The sequence below is a fragment of the Bicyclus anynana genome, chromosome 17 (assembly GCF_947172395.1).
Source record: "Bicyclus anynana chromosome 17, ilBicAnyn1.1, whole genome shotgun sequence".
Lineage (NCBI taxonomy): Eukaryota > Metazoa > Arthropoda > Insecta > Lepidoptera > Nymphalidae > Bicyclus > Bicyclus anynana.
Genome location: NC_069099.1, coordinates 14,779,014 through 14,791,135, shown reverse-complemented (window position 1 = coordinate 14,791,135; position 12,122 = coordinate 14,779,014). Strand labels below are relative to the sequence as shown.

Here is a 12,122-nt window from a genome sequence, read left to right as displayed (position 1 = left end):
TTTGTTCCCATTTTGTTATTCGAGCATCACACTGAAACTACTGAACGAATTCAAATGAAACTTGGGCCGGTTTAAGACCATAATACGGAGAAGGTTATAGGATACTTTTTATTGCAAAAATAAAATCAGAAAGGGGTGAAATAGCGGGTTGATAGATTCTATGAAAATTTGTTCATAAATCATAAAAAAAATACAAAATATATTGCGATTCAAAATTATTTAAAATTAAACCTCTTAAATGGTGTAATGGAGCTTTAAAATTTACATTGATTTCCACGCGGCCGAAGTTACGGACGTCCGCTAGTTGCAAATAAATGTATAGAATTCGACCACTTTTCTATATTATAAGTATAGAAGAGAAAAGAAATTGAAGACAACCGCGTTCCCTATCGAAAGCTTCTAATACATAAAGCGAAAGCAATGAGGCATATAAAACCGTATAACATAAGTACATGTATATTTCACCCGGATATCGTTGCCAATAAAATATTCCAACGGGGGAACGGTCATTCGTGGCTTTTATTAGATCCATAGAAAATCCTTAAAACGTTTGAGGGTCTCTTGTAAGGAATTTCACTTCGTAGATTCAGCACCTTTTTATCTGATTTCAAAAAAGGAGGTTCTATATTTAAAGCGAATGTAATTTTTGTATGTCGTTGGAAGAAAGAGAAGCTAAATATTTAATAACCTGACCTAGGATTTAAACCTAGGGTCTTCAATCTACCAATAATTGCCCCACTAATGACGTGCACTTCAAATTCAAACGCAAAATATGTTTCCTACCCTGAGAACACATAACGATGTGTGTATTGGAGAAGGAATTTTCCATTTTCTATAATTATTAATAATGTAAATTATTAAAAAAAATGTAATTTTCTATAATTATTAATAATGCGAATAATAATGAATAATAAATAATTGTTAATAATACCCTAATTATGTCATACCCTAATAATGCCATATCCTATTAATATAATTCATAACCAAAAAATATGTCATACGTACCATGGTCATACCTTAATAATGTCATACCCTAAAAATGTCATACCCGAACTATGCCATACGTACCATGGTAATATCTTAATAATGTCATACCCTAATAATGTCATACCCTAATATTGTCATACCCTAATAATACCTAATTCATACCCTTAGTTTTGCTTACCTTTGTAAGCCCCCTTCTGTATACCACTGTACTCCACCCATTGTCACCTCAGCAACTCGTTCAGCAATGTCGGTAACTATAGTTTTTCTGCGGATTTCTTCATTTCTGATTTTATTATTTAGTATAAACTAATAACTTATGCTAACTTATCCTAATAATTAGTAAACTTAAGTTTTTATTAGTTAAACTAACATATTACAGAATAATCTTATTAATTTCATTTTATCATACGAAAAGAGGATTCACGTTCAGGGAATATGATATTTTAAAGATCCCATGTTACCGTTTTTCCCTGTTTTTATGAGACCCATATAAAATCTTTACAACGGGATCTCGTAAGAAATTTTACGCCAGTCCTCCAACGGGCCCTTTCTCAACGGTACCTGAGTGGGTAAAAGGGAAAATCCTTTTATTAAGGGCCTTAGTAATTACGGATAGGGAACCTTTTCACTGAATTTTCAGATTTCCGGAGTAAATAAAGGATTCCTTTAGCTTTTGCTTCTTTTCCAGATTTTTAACCAGCCTTTTATGTTGAAGTTAAATTGATAAACCAACTCGCCAAGTCGATTAAAGGTTTTCTCGGCTAACTTGAGCAAGAGTGGTCTGTATAAATTGGCAAGAAGGGTTAATTTTTATAAGGTTAAGTAAAATCGAGAATTTCCTTACAGATAATGTTTTTCCTAATATAAATTCTAGTAGTCCACATAAATGCAATGCAAATTTAACTGCCCAATGTTGACCATTGTAGTTTATTAACATGGTCCTCGATTTTAGCCCTTTTTCAGATAATAATTATTTAAGTTTTTTTTTAATCTCAGGAGCTATTTTCGGCTTGGATAGTATTGGTAGTTTTACGTATCTCCATGAGTGTATTAAGGCAGCTGTCTCAGATATTATCATTAAGCTTTGATCATCATCATCATCATTATCATCATCATCAACATCATCATTAGATAACAACCGATGAATGTCCATTGCTGGACATAGGCATGCTACCAAAACACCGGCTCTCTCCGCGCTCCGAAAGTTGTAACCCTCTGCGCTTTTTGGTGCAAGGTCGCTATTCCTTACCTATTCGCTACCTTGGGACGCCAACGTTCATCGGCTCTTCGAATTATGTGACCCACCCATTGCAACTTCAGCTTGGCAACTCGCTGAGCTATGTCAGTGATTTTGGTTCTTTGATGCAGTTCTCTGACTGTTAACCCCAAAACCCTAACCTGGGTAAAGCTCCATATCCTCTCTCCTATAAGGAAAGATAGGCCTGGCCCTATAATGATTTTTGTGTGCATTTTGGTTTAGGTTACCTTAAAGGTTAAGCTTGAAGTCCTCCACTTATGTAGTAGAGATATTACTTATACTAATATTATAATGATTTGATTGATTGTTTGTTAGCATTGTTCCGAAACTACTACACTCATTTTAACAATTCCTTCACTGTTTTGTAGGCTGTATTTTATCCATATATTTTTAAGGGAACTAAAACTACGCGGGTGAAACAACTCCTCTAACATACATTACGTCCTTTGTCCCGGAAGGAGGGAAATTAAAATTAATCTGATGATGTTAATGGTGGTATGGGATCAAAAATCGCGAGTAAACATACACCTTCGTTATTAATCCACACCCCGTTGCATATCAGCTTAATAATTCAAAAAGGATTAAGCAACCGACCGGGTTAACTTTCGTTAGCGAGTTACCGCTGCACTAAACTATCAGGCGGGGCTCGTTTACATCACGATCGAACTATATCTAACAGCTTAATAAATAATTATTATTAAAAACATATACACAGAACATGGAACCTCCTCCTTTTTGGAAGCTAATTACAATTAAATATGACGTCTGTTTGCCGCCATATTTAATCACATTTTTGAGATCAATATAGTAACACTTGTACGTCTAAGACTAAATAGATTAAAGTAAGAATCAATAAAATCGGTCCTCGTGTTTTGTCTCTAGAGTTAGTACTAGATACACATAATACATAGATTGGTAACTATTTAATCATCTCTTGCAGCGTCGGGTAAAAACAATAAATTAAAAAAATTGCGTAAGTGGTTCTCAAAATTTGAAATATATGAATTGTAGTTTACAGATGAGATACGAGCTATGTAATAGTTAACAATTAAACTTTTTAACAAAAATAATAATTACTGTAATAATTAATAGTACCCACATGAATTACAATTACCTGCTTAAACGTTATTCCAGTGGACAGTTCTCAATTCGAAATAGCTCAACATCATCACATAGGTAGGTATGCGAAAGTCAGAAACATTTTAGAAACACATCTCTGTTATTATCTTACGTGAGTGATCATATCACAAGCCTCGGAGACACAAAGTCATTCTTAGCTTACTTTGTCTCAAGTCGTGTTGGTTTTCCATCCATGACTATCAAAGGATGGTATGAGACTTGAAAGTGCAGCGTAGATGACTAGTCTTTATAAAATACTCGCTACAGCCGAAATTCAGACAAAAGGATATTTTTTATCAGTGAGGTAATGGTTTCGTCACCCATGAGTGTGGCCGACAAATTTTAATCATTTTATTTAACAATCTTTACATTTACATTTTAGCAAACACAAAAGTGATTACAATAATAAGAAAACTAATGTCGAACAAAGGTATGATTGACAACGTTTGTCAGGAAAACTTAATTAACAAATGAAACTGTAACCAAAATAAGACCCTAGAATGGCAGAGAATCACGCACTTGTGAACGATGTGTGTAGGGTTAAAGGCGCCTTTACAGATATCTAACACTCCCCTTTTTCACTCAAGTCACTCTCCCCGAGTATCCCAAGTAACCCATAAAGAATTACACAATAAGAGATGTGGACGGCTCGAACGCCACGAGCACACTGAAACTGTCCATACCGCAAGTCGTTGCAACGCGGCGATAACATACATTATTTATTTATTTATATCGTACAACTTCTGAACTGGATGAAAGTCAACGTAAACAACCACTGCTTTGGAAACAAGACAAGCTTACATCTATAAGAAGAAATTGCCAACCGAGCGATTCCAACATTGTACTGCAAGCTTTGAAGATTTAACTTTTCTAGATTTCGTGTAATTTGTGTAAGGCGTGTAAATTTTTACACTCTCCTCGCGCTCGATTGTTTGATGTGTAAAAATAGTGCAACAGGGGTGTTGCACTATTTTTTTGGCATTTACATCAAATAATCGATCAGATAAATTGCAAACGGGGCACAGCAGAAATCAGGGCTTAAAGATTTATCAGCTCAACAGTTCAGACTTCACATTTAATATTCGAACTGAAACCTATATTCCATACTAAGTACCGTTCCATTGTCCGCTTGGAAATTGAATATTTCTGACGGAAGCGATATTTCATCAATATTACTTTCGTAATTCAAGCGATATTACGTTCGTAATTTTCTGTTCTGTTCCGTGGAACAATACACGTACTTTTGATTACCGAATTGCTATAAAGCTTTTGTTTTAAAATAATTGTCTTCCGGGTAATATCGGCATATCCTGACTGGGGCCTCATACGCGATGAAATATCTGTTTTATTGTTAACCTGTTAAGGCCTATAATATGAAACTTTAAAGGGAAGCTCTTAATGAAAATATTTTTCAGTATAAGTTCACTTCCACAAATCACACTAATATTCTAGACGTGAAAGTTTGTGTGTGTGTGATAAAGTGAGTATGTTTGTTCCTCCTTTGCGTTGCGGCTAGTGAAGCCATTTTTCCTGAAATTTGGAATGGAAATAGTTTTTACTCTGGATTAACACATAGGCTTTAAGGCATTTTTTTCATTCCAAAACAAGCCATGGATTTTTATGGGAGATATTAATTGATGGACCAGGTTTGTGAAATGAAGTTATAAAACATCTGAAATAGACTGAAATAAATGATTATAAAAATCAGACGAGAAGTGCGAGTCGGATTCGCCCACGGGGTTCCATAGAATTTTGTGAATATTAACTTTACCAACTTTGCCAGACTGGTCGTCAAAACACGCATCGTTTTCTGAACAGATGGCCTAGTGGCAGTTTGATACTGTGACGATCGCGTTAACGTAAACGCGAATTTTTAAGGAATTGAAACAGTGCCATATATTTGCTCTACTGCACAACTGTTTCAATTCCATATAAATTCGCGTTTACGTTAACGCGATAGTAGCAGTATGAAAATATTGAAAACTCCCACTAGGCACTCGGTAATCCAAATATCAAATACCTACCTAATTTGGGATGATCACTCAAGCGTCACGCAGTTCACAGTTTTGCTTCATCACGCGCGAACGATTTGTTTCGAGCTCGGGGGGGAAATCTGACGTGAAAATTAAGACGGATTAAAAATACTTCACTGTCAGAGTTCACCTATAAACGTTTAGGTACTTTTAATTAACGTATTAACTTTTAGATAAACATTTGTTTTGGCCTGACCCGGGATTCGAACCCTATACTTCATTTTTCATAGCTGAACCAGCTAACCACGAGACCAAAAAAGCAGAAAAATCTTAATAGCAGCCTGGGGTTATAGCAGCCAGTTGGTAATGTTGCTTCTTTCTAGCAAAAGTTTGTAAAAAAACCTCGAATGTCATTAAATTATTAATTACACTCTCAATAAAGTTATCAATATTCTCTTTCAGTAAGTACGGCTCAACCTATTTTCATCAAACATATCTAAGAACACTCGCACATAAGCCACTTTTAATACAAAAAAACTAAATTGAAATTTCTTTATCCGTTCGGGAGGTATGGTGCCACAGACAGACATAAACGTCAAACTTATAACACCCCTCTTTTAGCGTATATAATAAATATAAACTCATGGCAGAGCCACGTACATATAGGAAACCCATATCTTTGCCAGGACAACATTTCGATAGTAAAAGTCAATAAAATATACCATGCATTATGGCTATGGCGGACGGCTCCGTGATCTTATCAAGTTTTCATGAGTTTCTTATACGCTACATCGGTAGTTTTCGGTTATCTTCGGATCACTTCAGTAATAATGTGAGTGTTGGAATATACAGCCTTTGATTGTGGGCGAAAACGCCGCGTTTTTTAGAAAATTGTTTGTTTGTACTCACTAGAACTGCAGTAAATATTAGAACGAGTATTACGTACGAGAGTAAGGTAGCCAATTACGGATTTTGGAACGTGGTGGCTTTGGGGGGTCGCAAGTTTTAAGGATCCAGACCCTCAACCGTCTAAGTATAAAGTATATTTTTTTTAGAATTTAAACTATACGGCTAAAACTCACGTGATAGTAGGTCGGAATATGCCCGACTAGTTTCGAACCCATACGGGGCCCTTAGTCATGAGCTGGTTCTTGCATCGCGGCACGAGCCAAACTGCGAAGCGGCTGCGCGACGTTTTCCGTGACACTCTCCGGTTCATTAATGTCATCTTCATTAAACTCGTCTTCTTGTTCTTGTCCGAACTAACGCTATTTTGTTCTAAGTTTGTTGTTGTTGTTGTTGTGACAATGAAAGAAATAGTTTCCACGCTGTGGATCCTTAAAACCTGCTACCCCCCAAAGCCACCGCTGTTCAAACTACGTAATTGGCTACCGTTACTTATGGTAGGAGCATATGCTGACAAATGAATATTGACTATTGACTAAAAAAATATATTTTTTTTCAATGTAGCAAAATCTCAGTGCACAGTATAAGACCTTTTATAAAAAGTGTCAACAAGCCTATAGCTTATTACTATTCAGTAAGCACATATTAATTAATATAAGCGAATTCGCTTAAAACTCCATGATTTTGCGTCTACAATAATTCGTTTTATAATTTGAATACTAGTCGCATTAAGTTAGTAGGGCAAGGGTGTTCAACACTACAAGAAACATATATGGCGATATTATGCAAGCGCCAACCATATGAATGTTACATTAAAAAACATAGTTAAAGGCATAGTTCCGACTCATACATTATAAATATTTATTGCAATTAATGTCGTTAAAACATTGTATGATGTAAAACGAATACTGTTCTACAAGTTTTTAAGATCTTTAGTTTATCTAGTTATACTAATATAGGGAAAAAATTTGATGGTTTGTTTGTTTGCTTAGAACAGTCTCCGAAATTATAGAAACCGATTAAATTTTTTTTTTTCACTTTTGGGGAGCTAATCAATACCCGAATGCTATAGGCTATATTATATTTTCATAAAATTAAATTATTATAATTAGGGACCGTTTATAAAACACTAATAATGTAATCCAATACGTAAAAAATACCTAAAATATTGTATACATCGTGTGCGCATGTTCTTGACACTCATAAATAACGTGGCTTTCTATTGGTACAATAAATTTCCAAAACGGTTCAGTAGACCCAGAGATTATACAACATAACATACTTTTATCATTATCAATCCATATTCGGCTCACTGCTGAGCTCGAGTCTCCTCTCAGAATGAGAGGGGTTAGGCCAATAGTCCACCACGCTGGCCCAATGCGGTTTGGCAGACTTAACACATGCAGAGAATTAAAAAACTTCTTGCAGGTTTCCTCACGATGTTTTTACTTCACCGTTTGAGACACGTGGTATTTAATTTCTTAAAATGTACACAACTGAAAAGTTGCAGGTGCATGCCCCGGACCGGATTCGAACCAACACCCTTCGGAGGCAGACGTTATATTCACGGGACTATCATAGGCTAACAAACTATACCTCTGTATAATATTAGTTTAAATAAGATAGGGCAAGTTACACTAATGTAAAAAAAGTGTGTGTCAGCTCCGAAGCACGAATGGAGTTTACTCTTTTAGCTCGACTATCTAAATAGGTGTATGTTGCCCTGCAGTATTCACGATGTACGTCTCAATACTAACGCCTAAAAAGTGAAAGGTGCGCAGAATAGGTTGCGCACAAAAACGTAATTTTACTGCCCATATTTTTTTCATAACGAAGGCTATATATGAAATATTTATTCTAAGGGAGTAAATTTCAAAAACGCTCGTTACAATCTGCCGTGTGTTTCCATATGATTCGTTCGTAGACACGAAATAACTTACTCTACCTATATGTGCTCCGGTGAGTTAGCAGGAAACGCTGGAGTTTACGTAACGGAAATAGTTCTTACGCGAGTTTGAATCAAAGTAAAGCCTTCCCGAGAAGTATGTGAAATAAACTGTGTAAGCGATTTCTTTAAATAAATATATTAAGTAAATATTTTTAGCCATATTTAATTTATAAATGCGAAATTAAGTCTGTCAGTCCCTTTCAATGGGTAAGCCCCTCAAACCGATTTTGGTGAAATTTGGAATAGAGCTAAATTGGACCTCAGTGTAGAACATAGGCTATTTTTAATCCCGAAAAAATCCGTGCTTCCGGCGGGATTTGTAAAAAACACAATTTTACGGTCGTAATAATAAATAAATAAAAAATAATTAAATAATTAATAAAAATATTTTCTTCTCTGTTTTGCAACCGGTGATAGTCACTTCCACAAAAACAAAAAACAAAAAAAACGGATATTTATTATTCTATACAAAGAATAGCCGAGCAGTGAATATGACCTCTGCCTCCGATTCCGGAGGGTGTGGGTTCAAATTCTGTCCGGGGATGCACCTCCAATTTTTCAATTGTGTGCATTTTAAGAAATTAAATATCACGTGTCTCAAATGTTGAAGGAAAACATCGTGAGGAAACCTGCATACCTGAGAATTTTCTTAATTCTTTACGTGTGTGAAGTCTGCCAATCCGCATTGGGCCAGCCAGTCAGTGGACTATTGGCCTAACCCAGCAGCAGTGAGCTTATGCGTGAGAATGAGGGTTTAAATTGTATTGTCATCAGAATTAAAGGTGTGTCAGATCAGTCTGTCAACAGGAAGGAGGTAAAATTTCAATTACTATAGAGCCTCCAAACAGGACAAGGTATAATCGTTTTAAAAGGAAAAGAAAGAGGTAAATTTCGTCAAAATACACGCACATCGAATTGGTTTTTGCCGAAATACCTACATCGTGTTTTATTGATTGTCCTTATTTGGAAGTTAGTTAAAATAACTGTTTTCAGCTATTTGCCATTAGTGACATAGTATTGATTTAACCTTATCTCGAGCACAGACGGCTGTATTTAAGGGACAGTTCTAGTTAAGTAGGTTTTAAGAAAACTTTTATTGCAATGTTTATCTACTTAAAAAAATGTTCCTTTCTCTTTCTCTTAGGGACTCTTAAATGTAACATCAATCAATAAATGTAAAGTCAATATTCAATATTTATTTATTTCAATTAGGCTTAGTTTACAAGTACTTTCGAAAGGTCAGGTATTAATTATTTTTATTAATTTTATATTATGTTTATTGTCCTTTTGCATTTTATTTTAGAGATCACCCCAAATAGACAAAAGTTAAATACGTGTTATTCTACTATGTGTATAGTACGTAGTTAAGATAAGTTTTGAAGAGAAGCTATCATAAAAACAAAAAAAAAACTTTTTTTGAGTATTTTTAATTTAATTAGGTACCTACTTGCTACTGATATTGCTTTCCTTTTTTAATTCAAGACATTATTTTATGTCTATAAACTTTTATTAAAAATTATTATTTAATTGTGAATACTAAAGTTATTTATATCTATTTAATAATTTACAGGGAAACAGTTAAGAAAAAAAAATTAAATAAAGAAACCTACTTATTTTAACAATCAGCTCGATAAATATATTTTTTTGGATTAGCTTTAATCTAATAAAGTTTATTTTAAAAGTAGTTACTTGCGAATAAATTAATAAATAAATAAAAACCGTGATGCAACACTTACGCTGTAGAAAAGTAACACTATTTGTATATCTCCAGTGCATTACTTCCGGGTAAAGAATTTAATAAGAAGTCAAACAAATAGAACTTCGCCTTAATGTTTAACATTCAAGCGTATTCAATGACTCATTTATAAATAGTGATCCATATATACAAGCAGCAGTACGTAATTAAACACCGAAGGAACATGTCCGACAAAGTTGCAGTGGTCACCGGTGCCAATAAAGGCATAGGCTATGGCATTGTAAAAGAGCTATGCAGACGAGGTGTCGGCACAGTTTATTTGACAGCAAGAGACGTTGACAGAGGTCGCCAAGCGGTGGAGAAACTCAAGAGAGAAGGACTCAAACCAGAGTTCCACCAACTGGATGTTACAGTTCCGATCAGTGTAGAAAAATTCGCCAACCATCTAAAACAGAAGCACGGAGGCTTCGACATCCTTATTAACAACGCCGCCATAATCCAAAAGACCATCACCAAAACAATATACGAAGAGGCTAAAAATGTCATAGAAGTGAACTATAGGAGTTTGTTCATCATAGAGAAATATATGTTCCCGATTTTGAAACAAAATGCAAGGGTTATAAACGTTTCAAGTGATTTAGGGCACATTTCGAATCTTAAAAACAGTTACTGGGTAAACAGACTTACAAAAGTCGATGTAGAAGTGCAAGATATAGACGATTTCGTCGATTGGTTTTTGAGTTCTGTTAAAAATGGTACATTGAAAGAGGAAGATTTTGCTGTGACAGCATATCTATCTTATAGAATGTCTAAGGTAGCAGTGTGTGCATTAACACGGGTCCAATGTAGAAAAATCGATAGGAATATAGCGATTAACTCTTTACATCCAGGGTTTGTGAAGACGGATATGACACAGAACAACGGTTTCATGACAGTGGATCAATCGTGTAAAACGCCTGTTTATTTGGCACTGGATTGTGATCAGTCGTTGAAAGGGAAGTTCATTTGGTACGATAAGTCCGAAAATGATTGGACCGATCGGAACTTGGCGCTGCTGTGTACGGATAAGGATTCGGTTGAGAAATACGTTTCGTTGTTAACATAATTTATGTGGGAATAATAAAAAAACATATTAGTTTTTAAATTTCGTGTTTCATTTAAAGTTTTATTGCAACAGTGCGCTGTGTTGTAGTTTAATAAGCGTTAGCATTACCGGTCTATGTTCGTGGTTTTTATAAACCTGAGTAGGTACAGATCCATTATCTGAAGTGTTAAAGACAGTCATATAGATAATATAGATTAGAAATATGTGAATAAATGTAATTTATTTTTCTTCCTTTATTGGACTTTCATTTCCTGACCTAAAAGTATGCATTCTTAAGATAAAAATTGTATTCAAATCGGATTAATAGTAGAATTTGAGAAAATCTTGTATGAAATACTAGATGTTTAATTTCATAAATTCATAAACTTTTTAAATATACCCTTCTGTGATTTATTTACCTTTTAATATATATCAGATGCTAATAATATCGATTATCATGTCAGTCGATGAACGTCCACTGCAGGACATATAGACTACAAGCCCTTGAAAAAAAATTACATGTGAAATGACCCAACGTGAATAACGCTTAGAAGGATGTTATATCAGAAAATAACTCTGAGCACTATGCCGTCATTTTTGAGCGTTAAAGGTGAGTACGCGAGTGAAGAGTAAGGCTTGCAACCCTTATATTTCGACTCCTGCACTGGAAAAATGTACGGCGTTTTCGGGTAAAGTATCTGTATATGTGTACAAAACGAATTGCACAAATGCCGTACAGTAATAAATGACCTATTTTGCTTCTGCAATTGTCGACAATTAAAAGTTTGTTCTGACTTCCGGCACCACCATTTTAGTACGGCACTAGAATTTTCGACATTTATTTCTAATCATCTTTAACACTATAACAAAGCCATTATAATTAGTCGTTATTCATCATTTGTACCTGAGAAATTGAGTGAGCAGTGATAGCCTAGTGGATATGACCTCTGCCTCCGATTCCGGAGGGTGTGGGTTCGAATCCGGTTCGGGGCATGCACCTACAACTTTTCAGTTGTGTGCATTTTAAGAAATTAAATATCACGTGTCTCAATCGGTGAAGGAAAACATCGTGAGGAAACCTGCATACCAGAGAATTATCTTCATTCTCTGCGTGTGTGAAGTCTGCCAATCCGCATTGGGCCAGCGTGGTG

The 12,122-nt window shown here is 35.1% G+C and overlaps 1 protein-coding gene across 1 annotated transcript; it reads left to right on the top strand.

Annotated features, from left to right (window-relative positions):
- The first annotated feature begins 10,110 nt into the window (after positions 1 to 10,110).
- On the top strand, positions 10,111 to 10,992 carry LOC112049432 (carbonyl reductase [NADPH] 3-like). The gene has a single exon (XM_024087305.1). The coding sequence runs from the start codon at positions 10,111 to 10,113 to the stop codon at positions 10,990 to 10,992; it is 882 nt and encodes a 293-aa protein (XP_023943073.1).
- The last annotated feature ends 1,130 nt before the right edge of the window (positions 10,993 to 12,122 follow it).

Coding starts and splice junctions, on each gene's coding strand:
- LOC112049432 (XM_024087305.1), top strand. CDS start 10,111: ATGTCCGACAAAGTTGCAGTGGTCACCGGTGCCAATAAAGGCATAGGC.